The sequence below is a fragment of the Oryza glaberrima genome, chromosome 8 (genome assembly GCF_000147395.1).
Source record: "Oryza glaberrima chromosome 8, OglaRS2, whole genome shotgun sequence".
Taxonomy (NCBI): Eukaryota; Viridiplantae; Streptophyta; class Magnoliopsida; order Poales; family Poaceae; genus Oryza; species Oryza glaberrima.
This window is the reverse complement of record NC_068333.1, coordinates 13,175,361-13,190,812: the sequence shown is the minus strand read 5'-3', so window position 1 is coordinate 13,190,812 and position 15,452 is coordinate 13,175,361. Positions and strand designations below refer to the sequence as shown.

General features: G+C 46.6%; 2 protein-coding genes and 1 long non-coding RNA gene across 3 annotated transcripts; 1 reads left to right on the top strand and 2 right to left on the bottom strand.

The window, feature by feature from the left end:
• Positions 1-388: 388 nt before the first annotated feature.
• On the bottom strand, positions 389-3,176 carry LOC127783273 (uncharacterized). The gene is made up of 3 exons (XR_008019274.1): positions 2,970-3,176; positions 1,729-1,778; positions 389-696 (listed from the first exon to the last, which is right to left on the bottom strand). It is a non-coding gene; the product is annotated as an uncharacterized LOC127783273 (long non-coding RNA).
• Positions 3,177-5,815: 2,639 nt separating this feature from the next.
• On the top strand, positions 5,816-9,881 carry LOC127782613 (cellulose synthase-like protein D3). The gene is made up of 2 exons (XM_052309884.1): positions 5,816-8,940; positions 9,031-9,881. Exons 1-2 carry the CDS (start codon positions 5,961-5,963, stop codon positions 9,486-9,488), a joined length of 3,438 nt encoding a protein of 1,145 aa, XP_052165844.1. The 5' UTR covers positions 5,816-5,960; the 3' UTR covers positions 9,489-9,881.
• An 87-nt stretch (positions 9,882-9,968) lies between these two features.
• On the bottom strand, positions 9,969-14,140 carry LOC127782615 (uncharacterized). The gene is made up of 6 exons (XM_052309885.1): positions 13,658-14,140; positions 12,563-12,708; positions 11,797-11,965; positions 11,559-11,657; positions 10,798-10,880; positions 9,969-10,673 (listed from the first exon to the last, which is right to left on the bottom strand). The coding sequence occupies exons 1-6, from the start codon at positions 14,102-14,104 to the stop codon at positions 10,544-10,546; spliced, it is 1,074 nt and encodes a 357-aa protein (XP_052165845.1). The 5' UTR covers positions 14,105-14,140; the 3' UTR covers positions 9,969-10,543.
• Between the last annotated feature and the right edge of the window lie 1,312 nt (positions 14,141-15,452).

Here is a 15,452-nt window from a genome sequence, read left to right as displayed (position 1 = left end):
TAATAATTGAGTTGACGTGCACGAGCGCGGGTAATAGGACCTTGAAGTTGAACTTGTGGAGACGTGGATGTATCGATGGTGTTGATGTCCTCATCAAACTCGGAGAAGAAGAAATAAGATCAAAACGGACTTGGTACAAGATCGAGTTGGATTTAGAGTCGGACTGCGCATCGGCTGGGTATCGTATCGGCTGGAATGGAATTTGACTTAGCCAATATGGCAAGTGGCCGATACGATACGATATGACTTGGGCACGGTTTGGGTCTAGTTCGAGATAACCATCATTGCCAATTAGAGATTGAGCCCGTTTAAGGTAATTGTATCTATTAGTTAGGATATTTATGTCAGTTTGAGTTAGAGATATGGCAAGAGTCCGCCATGTGGGCTTGTTTGTATTTTATCTTTAGGAAAGTTTAAGTCATGTCAATAATGGACTAAGTTTGTACTCAGGGTATAAATATAAACCCCGGATCATTGTAAAAAAAAGGGGACGACAATCCACTAATCCTATTGTCCAGAAAAGAAGTTGCAACTTGTTGATATGAGTATTCTATTAATCCTATTAAGCCCTAGGCCGGGATGTCACATCAACCTTGATCAGCTCATATCTTATTTTCAGCCGATGCGCAGTCTGACTCCAAATCCAACTCGATTCAACACCAAATTTGTTTTGATCTTCTTCCTTCATCTTCGAATCTGATGCAAAATTCTCTTGTTAACATGGCCAGAAGAAATTCATCAATATGGGCATGCTGAAGAATATCAATATAACAATGATTTGGCCGATAGAATTGCAAAGATAATAAGTGAGTTGTTTTGAATCAAATCCAATGAACAAACTTTTGTGTATCGGCTACCATATCCTGAGTAGTTTGATATGGTTCCATTACCATGTCGATACAAAGTTCCAGATTTCTCGAAGTTTACAGGGCAATATGATATATCTACGATAGGACATATCAGTCAATTCTTAGCGCAATGTGGGGAAGCATCAGCTAAAGAGGCTTTGAAAGTTAGATTTTTCCCATTATCTTTGACTGGATCAGCTTTTACATGGTTTTCATCATTACCATCAAATTCTGTGAGAAGCTGGGCCGATCTGGAAAAGCAACATCACAAACACTTCTTTGCTCTAAAACCAATTTTGCCATCCAAATATGTGCTAAATCATCTACTCAAAACCTAGGTGTCAGTGTTAGTGCGGTATGGAACCTGTTTAATATTTCTCTAACACTTTACCGAACTTTGGTTACACAAATGCGACATGATAGCTTTTGTGGTAGGAAAAAAATTACTCCAGTTCCCTATTTGTTGGATATAGGGCTAAAAGAGTTTATATTTGCTATACAACACCAGTGTGTTTCATGTTTAAATCGCACTCAAATTCCTATCATTTGGATGGACGTCAAGATTCGTGCTACGTTATCAGGCCCACAGCGCTTTGTCAGGTTAGTCTCCGTTTTTGTTGCGACCCGCTTCCAACCAAACCTGATCCAACATCTCCTTACCAACTTTCTCACACCCATGCGTGGTTGGTTGTATGCATTCAGATATAGGTCCTACAACATGATAACAATTTCATAGATCCGTTGATTTGTGTACATAGTTTTGTTAAATGTTCAAATAGCATAGGTACAAATATCAGATTCAGAGGTCAAGATGTTTGTGTGCCAATTCAAATTACTTTACTCTAGTCAAGATGCAGGGGCAAGATTAAATGCTTCATACCAAGCAAATGCAAGCTTTCCTTTTGCCTGCCTCATACACCTGCGCCTCTCCTGAAAATTTGATTCAGCACAACATACTATATTTTTGTATCTAATATCCATTCATAGCTTTGTATAGGTTTGACCTCCAATAAAATATCTGAACATCCAGTTTTCTCAAACTAGTTGTGAACCTTGTAGCAGTTCAGAATCAACAAAACTATCAAAGTAGTAATATCAACACCAAGCTATGACTAGAGGAGGCCAAATGGATATTAAATTAAATCATTTACTGAGTTTTGTTTCTTCACAAGACACTAATCCAAATACCCTTGCATTGCAACGGATTAAAAAGAAATCAACATCACTGCATGTAGAAGGCGAAGTTGAGTAAGTGATATCACATTTGATTAGTATTACCAAATTTTGTTAGCAAATAGTCAATTTCGTTAGCTTCTAAACATGACTTAGTTTTGTTAAATTAAGGCTTGGTTGAGCTACCTCTGGACATTTCATGGAAGTAGTTCTATTAGTTTTGTGAGAAATAGTTCTATCAGTTTTATCAGAAATAGTGTCATCAGTTCTGTAGCTGTTATGTTTTTGTTAGCAACAGATGAAGGCCTGACACAAGTTTGTTTTGTTAAGCATGTAGTTCACTATAGAACTCCAGGAAAATATATCGAGCATGATTTCTATGAGCTTTTGCAGTAGAAGATTAGGTACCAATATTAAGTAGATTCATCACAGCTATCAGCTATTAGTTTGAAACATAACAACTAGTAGGTACTTAGAGTAGTAATTTCTCATTGGCCACACATTTGACAAGGTGTGCTCTCTTGTATCTGATCATGCATGCATGATGCATCTCAACATATTTGCATCTTGTGGGTTGATCTAGTTTTCAACTTATTTAACAGTTTCCATAACTAATTCTGAACCTACTGACCAGTTTTCTAAACATTCAGTTTTCTAAACCTTGTAGTTTTTTCTCAAACAAAGTTCATGCAACAAGACAAACTGAAGCACCACAAAGAAATACAGTTTAACTGCAGAACCCCATGCCCCACTACTTTGCATCAACATTACAAATTAGCTTGAATTTTCTAACAAGCAGGTACAACCCAATGCTGGTTCAGTTTGGTATCAGAAAGGAAAGAGAACACTTTTTGTGTAATCACAGATCTGGAGAACTAAGCACCAAGTGATGATAAATTTTTTGGACTCAAATCTTTCCATAATTGGGAGAGGTAAGCATTTTCATACCTTTCAGTACAAATCTTTAGTTCATACACTTCCTTCTCCTGGATCTCCAAGTTTTCTTGCATCCCCCTTCTTTTTCCTCCTGCGAGGAAGGAGCTCCTTATCTACTCCCGAATCCCGATCTCGTCTATCTCATTTTTATCTTTTCCTTTCTTGGCTGGTAAGAAGCTTCTTTTTTTTCTCCTTTTTACTCAGTGGCTTGATCTCTCGGCTAAGTTTTTCCTTTTTGGATCTATTGCATTTCAGCTATGGCCTTTTTGGATTTGATTTTTTTTATATGGGCTGTAGGATCTGTTACTCTGTGGTTTGATTTTTTTTTCTATGGCATATGGGCCAAATGTTAGCCCACAGAACAAAAAGGGTCTGGGAGGCTGGGAGCAGATCTGATCCACCGGAATAATTAAGTCCATTTTATGTTCTTCATCTTGACATCGAGTTTGAATCAGGACTCTCAACCACAAAACTGGGTACAACGCATTCCTCATCTTCCCAAACCGATGCAAATGTAGTCCCAAAACAGTATTGAAGGTAGTTTTGGCTGGCACGTCAACAGAAGCAAAAATAAAAAATAAAAAAAATCATGTGGGAGTGGGATCTACATGTCAGTGAAACATCATTTTCTTCCTTATCCCTATCTCTCCCTCTGTCGGCAGTGGCGGTGGGCGGGGCAGCACAGGCGTGCTGCGAGCAGGGAGCAACGCAACATGCAGGTAGAGTGGACCGGCGGCGGGCATGCTCTGAGCAAGGAGCAGGCAGAAATAGCATAGCAGCGGCAACCGAAGCAGTGCAGGCGCTGACGGCCTCGATCTGGGTGGTGCGGGGTAGACCAACACAGTGGGCTGCCAGCTCCCCGACAACGACGCAAACCAGTGAATTGTGGGAATGGAGGTGGCGATGGCGGTGGTCAAGAAACCAGAGGGGTCGCCGGTGCGTTGAGGGTGTCCTCTTCATCCTCTCCAGCACCATCCTTCTACTCTACACCGACTTGCTGTTTGCTGGATCCAGTGGCAGCCCTCTCTCTAGCCCGAGCTCCAGCAGCAGCTCCCACGCTGTCAACTCTTGAATGCCCCCATTTTGCCACAATTGTTGGATGCCATAGAATTGTAAGGGTGCAAGTGGTCGACCCGCGAATTCACTTAAATGCCAAATATATCTTTTTATTTCAATTATTAATAAATGAGAGTAAACAAAGAAAATCATTTGTTCACTTAATTATGATTGTAAATAATTAGTGGTGTATTGAAGCATTAAAGATATATTTACCAAATTTGAAATGCTATAGCAATTAAAATGGATCAGTAAGAAATGTAAAACTGAAAATTATAGAAAAGGACATACTTGAAACAAATAAACAACGCAGGTTTCAGTGCTGAAATTTGAAAATATGAAGTAGAAAAATAAAAAGTCATCCATATCAACGAATTAATTATACTAAAATTATAAAGGACATACAAATTGATTTATAGTTTGTAGTTTTCAACTTTCACTAAGTAGGCAACCATGCTTACAAATAGCAAGTTTTAAAAATCATCCTTTCCTCCTATAGGACCAGTACTTACCACCATTGGATCATTGTGAAATGGATAGACTAAATGAACTTGGAGCATTGTTAAAAAGAATCTTTAGTTGAGAAGGGAAAAAACATGCAAAGGCAACCCAATGTTTTTAAATCAGCATCGATTGCTCATTACAAAATAAAAGAGAAGGTTAATAGAATCATATTTGCTCTCAAAGCATAGAAATTATCATGCCAGTCAGAACTCAGAAAAAAAAAAGAGAACTAAGTATGAATGTCGCCCATCAGGATGGAATCAAATTATAACATTGTGTATTGATATCTGGAGTAAAAAATTATATAGGAAGCATGGTTACATGTTGAGAAATATGGACAGACATAGTTATATGGAAGTGGATTTTTGTCCCTCAAGGCGACATCCTCTCGTTTTGTGTAAGGCGTTTAAAAATATCATAAAAAATTGAAGGAAATTGTCAAGATAGAACGATATATGATTATCTTTTTACAAACACGCAAGTTAAAATTTTATTTATATAATTAAAAAAAATAACAAAGTCCTATTCATAAACAAATTTTTTATTTTTGTTTCTACTTTATAAGTTGATTTTGAACATGCATATTTATGGAATGACACCACATATTAATCTTTCTTACTACTTTTTTTTTCAATTTTTTATGACTTTTTAAGTGCATGCAAAAATAAGAGGACATCCCTTAAAGGATGAATGGATGAATAGAGTTTCCCAAAGTTGTATACTCTCTCCGTCCTATAATATAAGGGATTTTGAGTTTTTGTGTGAACTGTTTGACCACTCGTCTTATTAAAATAATTTTGGAATTATTATTTATTTTTTTGACTTACTTTATTATCTAAAGTACTTTAAACACAACTTTTCGTTTTTTATATTTGTACAAATTTTTTAAATAAGACGAGTGGTCAAACAGTTCAACCAAAAACTCAAAAATCCCTTATATTATGGTACGGAGAGAGTACTAAATAAAAAATTATATTTCAAATAACTCTGCAATTACACGCATTAAATTTGACACTACTACAATTTGAAAATTGCACATATTTACTGCATTAGGAATTCTATATCTATGGTTTATGATATACCCAAAATGCAGATTCCCCTGCTGTCCATGTGCATGAGTGCATCTGCATTTTCCTCCGTGCTTATTTGGGTTTTCCCCCAACACAGAGACAAACAAACCATCTTCTTCACCAATCACCACAAGCTCCCCACTAAACCCGGGAGCTCCCTCCTCTCCTTTTCCTCCTAAATTCGCTTCGCCTTAATATAGGCCCTCCTCTCCTCACCCATGCACGAGCACGAGAGATCTCCTCATATCCCTCCCCTTCTCTCCTCCACACCTGGTTTTGCACGCCGTCGCCATGGACGAGACGACCACCGCTCTGCAAGAAGCAGACGCTAATTAAGCTATAGGAGGAGGAGGAGGAGGAAATTTCAAGAGCGATGTCGACGGGGCCGGGGAAGAAGGCGATCCGGAACGCCGGCGGCGTCGGCGGCGGCGCCGGGCCGTCGGCGGGCGGGCCGCGCGGGCCGGCGGGGCAGGCGGTGAAGTTCGCGCGGCGGACGTCGAGCGGGCGGTACGTGAGCCTGTCGCGGGAGGACATCGACATGGAGGGCGAGCTGGCGGCGGACTACACCAACTACACGGTGCAGATCCCGCCGACGCCCGACAACCAGCCTATGATGAACGGCGCGGAGCCGGCGTCGGTGGCGATGAAGGCCGAGGAGCAGTACGTGTCCAACTCCCTCTTCACCGGCGGCTTCAACAGCGCCACCCGCGCCCACCTCATGGACAAGGTCATCGAGTCGTCGGTCTCCCACCCGCAGATGGCCGGCGCCAAGGGGTCGCGCTGCGCCATGCCCGCCTGCGACGGCAGCGCCATGCGCAACGAGCGCGGCGAGGACGTCGACCCCTGCGAGTGCCACTTCAAGATCTGCCGCGACTGCTACCTCGACGCCCAGAAGGACGGCTGCATCTGCCCCGGATGCAAGGAGCACTACAAGATCGGCGAGTACGCCGACGATGACCCGCACGACGGCAAGCTCCACCTGCCGGGCCCCGGCGGCGGCGGCAACAAGTCGCTGCTGGCGCGCAACCAGAACGGCGAGTTCGACCACAACCGGTGGCTCTTCGAGAGCTCCGGCACCTACGGCTACGGCAACGCGTTCTGGCCCAAGGGCGGCATGTACGACGACGACCTGGACGACGACGTCGACAAGCTTGGCGGCGACGGCGGCGGCGGCGGCGGGCCGCTCCCCGAGCAGAAGCCGTTCAAGCCGCTGACGCGCAAGATCCCGATGCCGACGTCGGTGATCAGCCCGTACCGGATCTTCATCGTGATCCGGATGTTCGTGCTCCTCTTCTACCTCACGTGGCGCATCCGCAACCCAAACATGGAGGCGCTCTGGCTGTGGGGGATGTCCATCGTCTGCGAGCTCTGGTTCGCCTTCTCATGGCTGCTCGACATGCTCCCCAAGGTGAACCCGGTCAACCGGAGCACCGACCTCGCCGTGCTCAAGGAGAAGTTCGAGACGCCGTCGCCGTCCAACCCGCACGGCCGCTCCGACCTCCCGGGCCTCGACGTGTTCGTCTCCACCGCCGACCCGGAGAAGGAGCCGGTGCTCACCACGGCGACCACCATCCTCTCCATCCTCGCCGTGGACTACCCCGTCGAGAAGCTCGCCTGCTACGTGTCCGACGACGGCGGCGCGCTGCTCACCTTCGAGGCCATGGCGGAGGCGGCGAGCTTCGCCAACGTGTGGGTGCCCTTCTGCAAGAAGCACGACATCGAGCCCCGCAACCCGGACAGCTACTTCAGCGTCAAGGGCGACCCGACGAAGGGCAAGCGGCGCAACGACTTCGTCAAGGACCGGCGCAGGGTGAAGCGCGAGTTCGACGAGTTCAAGGTGCGCATCAATGGCCTCCCGGACTCCATCCGGCGGCGCTCCGACGCGTTCAACGCGCGCGAGGACATGAAGATGCTCAAGCACCTCCGCGAGACGGGCGCCGACCCGTCGGAGCAGCCCAAGGTGAAGAAGGCGACGTGGATGGCGGACGGCTCGCACTGGCCGGGGACATGGGCGGCGTCGGCGCCCGACCACGCCAAGGGCAACCACGCCGGGATCCTCCAGGTGATGCTCAAGCCGCCGTCGCCCGACCCGCTCTACGGGATGCACGACGACGACCAGATGATCGACTTCAGCGACGTCGACATCCGCCTCCCGATGCTCGTCTACATGTCGCGGGAGAAGCGCCCGGGCTACGACCACAACAAGAAGGCCGGCGCCATGAACGCGCTCGTCCGATGCTCCGCCGTCATGTCGAACGGCCCCTTCATGCTCAACTTCGACTGCGACCACTACATCAACAACGCGCAGGCGGTGCGCGAGGCCATGTGCTTCTTCATGGACCGCGGCGGCGAGCGCATCGCCTACATCCAGTTCCCGCAGCGCTTCGAGGGGATCGACCCCTCCGACCGCTACGCCAACAACAACACCGTCTTCTTCGATGGCAACATGCGCGCGCTCGACGGCCTCCAGGGCCCCATGTACGTCGGCACGGGCTGCATGTTCCGCCGCTTCGCCGTCTACGGCTTCGACCCGCCGCGCACCGCCGAGTACACGGGGTGGCTCTTCACCAAGAAGAAGGTGACCACGTTCAAGGACCCGGAGTCGGACACCCAGACGCTCAAGGCGGAGGACTTCGACGCCGAGCTCACGTCGCACCTCGTCCCGCGCCGGTTCGGCAACTCGTCGCCGTTCATGGCGTCGATCCCCGTCGCCGAGTTCCAGGCGCGGCCCCTCGCCGACCACCCGGCGGTGCTGCACGGCAGGCCGTCCGGCGCGCTCACCGTGCCGCGGCCGCCGCTGGACCCGCCGACGGTGGCGGAGGCCGTGTCGGTGATCTCGTGCTGGTACGAGGACAAGACGGAGTGGGGCGACCGCGTGGGGTGGATCTACGGCTCCGTCACCGAGGACGTGGTGACCGGCTACCGGATGCACAACCGCGGGTGGCGCTCCGTCTACTGCATCACCAAGCGCGACGCGTTCCTGGGCACGGCGCCGATCAACCTCACCGACAGGCTCCACCAGGTGCTCCGGTGGGCGACGGGCTCCGTCGAGATCTTCTTCTCCCGGAACAACGCGTTCTTGGCGTCGCGCAAGCTCATGCTGCTGCAGCGGATCTCCTACCTCAACGTCGGCATCTACCCCTTCACCTCCATCTTCCTCCTCGTCTACTGCTTCATCCCGGCGCTCTCCCTCTTCTCCGGCTTCTTCATCGTCCAGAAGCTCGACATCGCCTTCCTCTGCTACCTCCTCACCATGACCATCACCCTCGTCGCCCTCGGCATCCTCGAGGTCAAGTGGTCCGGCATCGAGCTCGAGGATTGGTGGCGCAACGAGCAATTCTGGCTCATCTCAGGCACAAAACACACACATATACACCTCCATTCTCTTCCTTCCTCACACGATGATCACCGCCATTGATGACGTCATCATTGATGATTCGCAGGGACGAGCGCGCACCTGTACGCGGTGGTGCAGGGGTTGCTGAAGGTGATGGCCGGGATAGAGATCTCCTTCACGCTGACGGCGAAGGCGGCGGCGGACGACAACGAGGACATCTACGCGGACCTCTACATCGTCAAGTGGTCGTCGCTGCTGATCCCGCCCATCACCATCGGGATGGTGAACATCATCGCCATCGCCTTCGCCTTCGCGAGGACCATCTACAGCGACAACCCGCGGTGGGGGAAGTTCATCGGCGGCGGCTTCTTCAGCTTCTGGGTGCTCGCCCACCTCAACCCCTTCGCCAAGGGCCTCATGGGGCGGCGCGGCAAGACGCCCACCATCGTCTTCGTCTGGTCGGGCCTCCTCTCCATCACCGTCTCCCTGCTCTGGGTCGCCATCAGCCCGCCGGAGGCCAACTCCAACGGCGGCGCGCGCGGCGGCGGCTTCCAGTTCCCTTGATCCGTCCATCCGTCCATGATTTGGTTAGGTTCGGCGATTGATTGATTAAGCTGCTAATTGAATTGACCATGGATACAACAAGAAGGGGTGTGATTAATGGTGCAAATAGACCAGTCGATAGGTGTGTCAAAAGTTGGTTGAGGTTTTGAGTTCTCTGGTAGAATTGAGCTCCAAACATTTGGGGGAGGCTTTGATCAGTGCTTCTATAGGTGAAGTGAAGGGCTTGTGCAGCTCATATTGAATTGAAAATGTATATCAGAGGGTGGTGTGATCATATGAACACTAAACTTGTTTATCATTTTTCTTCATTTATGTATTATATATGTACTAACTTGTATATTTCATTTTCCTTGAATTCATATGATAGTAATTATAGGAGCTAAGCGTTTGTATTAGGTGCTGGAAATCATAAAATTGTTACTCTGCATATGTAAGTATTGCTACTCTGCAACTTGGCTGAAAGATAACACTAATAGAGTGATAGGAGTTCTGTAACAAAATGCAGGTGGTTCAGTGCAATCCTTACAAGGCTGATAGGCGCATTGCTTTTGAAGATATAGAGCAGTAAACACCTGTTGCAATGTAATTCTAAGTGTAGTTGGTGCCAAAAGAATCCTGTTATTCTTTGGCTGTAACAATAAATTTGTAGCCTATCATTCATGATCATGTACTAGCACCATGGCTTCTTACATATGGACCACTGTCACAAGGTCAAAATTTTCTATACATGGACAACAGTAGCAAAAGGTCCTACCAGTTGTATATGTACGCTGGGGAGAATGCAGAATGTTCACCAGGGATTTAAGCATTGCTGATTACTCCAATGCCTTCCAAGTTGAAAATTTTCTGACGAATTCAGATGCTGACCATGCTGAGTAAGGACATTATTCATACTTTTGCCATTCAAATGCATTACTAACAAGTCAACTTTGTGGAATGCTCCAGATTGGCATCTAAATCTGTCCAATCCAATTTCCATAAGTGGTTCTTAACCTTTCTACCATGTCATCTCCTCGTAACCAAAACCTCATCAATACTCAGCTTCATAATTGTTATTACTGTGTTTTATCATCTGATGGACCTGTTGCTGCTAGCAGAGAAGAGAGTGATGGCCTCAGCAAAAGATACAATGAAGGTCCCACAAAAGGGATAAGTGCCAAGGGCAGAAGCCAAGAGCCATTTTTCCTGTCAGCCAAATAATAATTCACCCAGGTCATCCAATGCATGTGTTTGGTATTTTCGTATTAGGTAAGGTACGATGTCATTCATGACAGTTCTCTACACAAAGTATCAGGGCAAGTGTCCGTACCATCGCCTTGCTGTCAAGTCGTTGTAGACCCAAAATGGTGAGAAGGCCGAGAGCAAACAGAAATCAAGGCAGGTGATATGTATCTGATATTTGAGATGAAACAAATGGAAATTAGTTTGATGCTAAAACCTTCTTAGTTTGACACCAAGACAAAGTACAAGATGATCCATGGAATAAGTCACCTAAAAGCTTGGAATCATATAAAACAGACTAAACCAAAATGTGCTTAACATATTTTATCTTAAGTTCATCCGTGCTTTCTCTACTTCAAACCCAGTGCCTTCATATTTTTTTCTTAAATGTACCTGCCTCACAGGCTTCAAGCCTAAATTGGGATAACATAAGTATTTCTTGTGTTGAAATTGGTTCCAATGAATTCAAGGTATATAATTAGTATAAACTAGATGGTGGCACAAGGCAATGGCTTCTGGTACTGGGTCATGTAATTGCAAAAACTTTGAGGGGTTGTATTTCCAAGAAAGTTAGCATGGTTACTGATAAAACTGAAATAACATACTCCGTCCCAAAATATAAGGTACTTTGGCCGGATGAGACGCATCCTACTTGTCCAGATTCATAGTACTAGGATGTGTCCCATCCGGTCAAAATACTTTATGTCTTGGGACAGAGGGAATATATCTTGTGTAACTACAAAAAGGTTGCATGTGTGCCAAAAAGTTACTACAAAATATGCCATGATGAGCTTCTTTGTTCATCGCTAGCTTGGGGCTGAATCATATTGTGTAGCACGGAGTACTTACCAACTTGCTTTCCCGAAAGTATCGAATGAATTCCTGCCAATCTTCACCACCAGCTTTGGCTGCATAGACAATCAGCCCAAGGCCCACAGCAAACGTTACCTGCAACATGATTGGAAAGAAATTTTGTCAGAAGTTAAGAAGTTGACCAGCTAGAATATCACGATACATCATTTGTGCCTCAAGCTACTTAAACAATTATGCTTTTGAGAATTTAAGCAATGGTAAAACTACAACGTACTCCTGCAGTCAATTTTGACTCAAGAAACTTCAGTGGCCATTGTCCAATTTCTTCCTCATCAATCGGAGGTGGAGGAGGCTTCCATAGAACAAAGTAGGGAATCAGGGCATATGCTCCCCCAATGCATGAAAGAATTAGGAATGGCCAGACAGGAATCTTGCTTTTTGAACTGCAATACAATTGTTTCTCAGCATGAGTGATCTCAAGAAAATTAAGTTTTACTAAAGATGTCACTAAAAAATAGATTCTTGTGCTTGTTTAGATGTGTCAAGTAAGAAAAGCAGAACATAAGAAAGTGGTTACCACAAAAAGCTTAAACCATTAGTAGATCAGGAAAGCAGGTACTGATATTCCCAAATTTATGCAAATTCATCATAATCATAATAAAAGGGCCAAATGCTTGACTAAGTATTGATCACAATCATCTTTAATGAAATGCATATGATTCACGTAGTGATTGAAATGTGATGTGTTGTCCACCAGGTAAAAAAGGGTAGTGGTGCCTTCAAATATAGAGAGGTTTAACTGGATAATAATTATGTTAATATAATGAGCAGAATTAATATATTATATTTTTATCCAATGGTAGCATCGGTTCAGAAATATAACAAAAAATTATCTTAAAATACTGAATTAGATACATCAGTTAAAGCATAGAAAAAATATACTTTCAAATTACATATGAAACATTCTATGGTTCTTGGCTGCAATTCCAGTGGACAATAAAAGGAAGTTGCCTTGAGTAGAAATATGCAGATTCATTTACCTTCTGCCAGTAGGAAGAAGCAGCATGCTGTACACTAGTGGCCAGAGGCCCATTATGTACCATAGAGGCACAAGAACATCATTCATTCGGAAGCCATCGTCGCCTTTCAGATTACAAAGCTTTTGCAAGAAGTATGTGTCTCTGTACTGCACCAGAATGGAGTGGAGAATGAGTGGTTTGCATTAAGAAGAAAACAACGCCAATATACTTGTTGCTTTAGATTTAAAATGAGATCGATGATGATGTTCAGGTATTCAACATGTAATTTTGTTCTATATAACAACTAGAGACCCTTTCTGAAGGTTCAACAGTTTTAGGAAGCCAATAATTGCAGCAACTAAGATTTTAACAAATATACTACTTATTAGTATTACAAGAACTAGCATTCTAGAAAACAAGACTTGTCCAAATTTCACTCCAAACGACCTGCAACAGTTAGTCACCATTTCCACTTTTACATGGTCTTGGTCACTTGTGCATTGAATACGCAATAGAGAAGACTAAACCAAATTCTTGAGAAATGATTGATATATTGAGGAATTTCATAAAACACTTTACACGCTGTACACAGTAATAATCATTTATCATTGGCTATTTTCCACAAAATGCTGATTTAACAAGTTACACAATACATGACTACCAGCATACAAGAGAAATTTTACTAATATGGAAATAACTAACAATCAATGGATACCTTTTCCAGCTCCATCTAGGATTAAATAGTCGCCTAATAATACTGGCATCTCTTCACTTCTATTTATTTTTTAACTAGGCACCATGGTACGATTTGAGATCAACTACAAACTTGAAACTATATCATATGCAAGGAAATCTCACAGCATTAATCACTGTCAACTTTGCAGATTATCATATAACCCATCCAAGCGGGGTGAGGATTCAATGACTCATTGGGGAAATTTGCAGGTAGGGAGAATATCGAAAGAACACAGCACAGTATGCGTCATGTGTAAGATAATAATAATGGTAAAGCTATCCAACATTCGCAACAATGGCGGTAGGATCTCACTGAGTGCTATCCAAGAAACGATTCGGATTCACGCAAGCGCAAAAGGCAAGCAACGTGTTCGTCCGTACCGGCGTCTGGTTGGGCGCGAGTTGGAAGATGTAGTACATGAGCCCCGCCCAGATTCCGAAGATAAGCACCGACGTCGTCCAGTCGCTGAGACTCCCTCCTCCTCCTCCGCCGCCGCCGCCGCTACTGGCAATCCGGGCCGCCGCGGCGGCCGCCACCGCCTCGGTCTTCTTCCTGTTCTCTTCCTCCTCCGCCACGGGGTCCACTCCAGGTGGGCCAGGGAGGGAGGAGTCCCGGCATACCAGCGCCCAGCCACGCCGCCGGGGAACGGCGGAGCGGAGGAGGAGAGGCGCGCCACCGGCTCTGGCTCTGGAGGAGTCGGGCGCGGCGGCGATCCTTGCGGCGGTAGTAGGGCGTGGCGTCCTGGGGAGGTGGAGGAGGGGCGCGCGGCCGCTGGTGGTGGTGAGCACGACGGCGGCGGCGGCGGCGGAGGAGGAGGAGGAGAGCATGGTGGCGGTGGCGGTTTGGTCGATGGGGAGAGTGAAGCGGGTGGGGTGGGGAGGGGGGAGAGGATAGAGGGACGTTTCTGACCTTTGGATCAGATAGATTGTTCAGGTGACGTGCGGCTCGGATGGGTGCACGTCGCGCGAGTGCAGTGAAGTGCCCGAGCACTCGTCAGGACAGTGGGATTGTGGGAATGGAAAATCAGGGGTGGATAAAATTCCTTTGCTTGGATAGAGGGAAGAGGAGAGGGAGTTCCTAGAGTAAACTAATACTAGATTGGCTTTTTTTTTAATCTAAGACGAAACTTTGTTCCACCGTTATATTTAAAAAAAGAGAATTGACCCAGTTTATAAGGAAAACCAGACCCGAAAACCATACAACTGCGCGGTTAATTATAAGAAAACTGGCTAAAACCCACCGCTACACAACTAACAACGACGGCGGAGCCCAAATGCAAGACGTCACCGCTAAACTAAACACAAAAGCGACACAACAGCTCCCACATCGCAGAAGAGGTGTTATCGTTGCCGAGCTAGTCGCCCAATCGACCCAGCAGCGCCGACTCCACAACCGCAGCGACACTGAAGCCACGAAAGTCGCCAAAGCGAAAAGTAGCTCCAACATCCAACAATGGACATCAGCCAAGCCCCCGAGGGGGCAACTTCCTTCATACGGCCAGCACCAGAACTCCTTGGAAGAGACTGCAACATATCATCATTGCCGAGCGTCGCCGCACCCCTTCAGCGAGCAGCTTCGACTTCATCAGCAGAAACAACCGAAGAGTGTGTCGCCCACCACAGGAAAGAAGCGGACCCAAGAAGGCGAAGGCCTCACCGAACACAAGGCATGAAAGCTTTTGAACCGAAAAAGACCATCGACAGTCATCGATGTGTTGGTACTTCTCCGAAGCGACGCTCCCAAGGAGGACACGACGTGTAACGCTGTCGCCGCTCGTCCAAAAATCGGAACTAGGTTTTCACCTGTAGATTTTGTGGGGGATATGAAAGAACGTCATGACAACGCCTCTAAGAAGGGAAACGGCACCCACGGGCACCGTCGTCGTCGAACCGGCCCAAGGCACGGCAAGGCTTTCGCCAGTATCTTCACATCACCCACACACGCACCCCCACATAAATGGCCACAGAATAGTCCATGACGTCCCACAAGCAGTCATACCTTGACCGTAACCAACGGCAAGACAGGCCCTTGCCCACCCTCAAAACGCCATCAATCTACCGCAAACTCCTACAGCAAGCCGGAGCCTCCGCCCTCCCCCTAGCGTTCCCCACGACCAGAACAGGGTCCGGCCAAAGAAGGGGGGGAACCGAAAAGAGGGAGAAACACTCGCATGAT

What these genes read in the sequence shown, in the direction of transcription:
- LOC127782615 (XM_052309885.1), bottom strand. Translation starts at nt 14,104, where the DNA reads ATGCTCTCCTCCTCCTCCTCCGCCGCCGCCGCCGCCGTCGTGCTCACC. An exon ending in TCGCGCCCAACCAGACGCCG is followed by an intron (nt 12,709 to 13,657) that starts GTACGGACGAAC and finishes ATTCTGGTGCAG; the next exon opens with TACAGAGACACATACTTCTT. An exon ending in CTTCTTCCTACTGGCAGAAG is followed by an intron (nt 11,966 to 12,562) that starts GTAAATGAATCT and finishes ATTGTATTGCAG; the next exon opens with TTCAAAAAGCAAGATTCCTG.
- LOC127782613 (XM_052309884.1), top strand. Translation starts at nt 5,961, where the DNA reads ATGTCGACGGGGCCGGGGAAGAAGGCGATCCGGAACGCCGGCGGCGTC. An exon ending in GCAATTCTGGCTCATCTCAG is followed by an intron (nt 8,941 to 9,030) that starts GCACAAAACACA and finishes GATGATTCGCAG; the next exon opens with GGACGAGCGCGCACCTGTAC.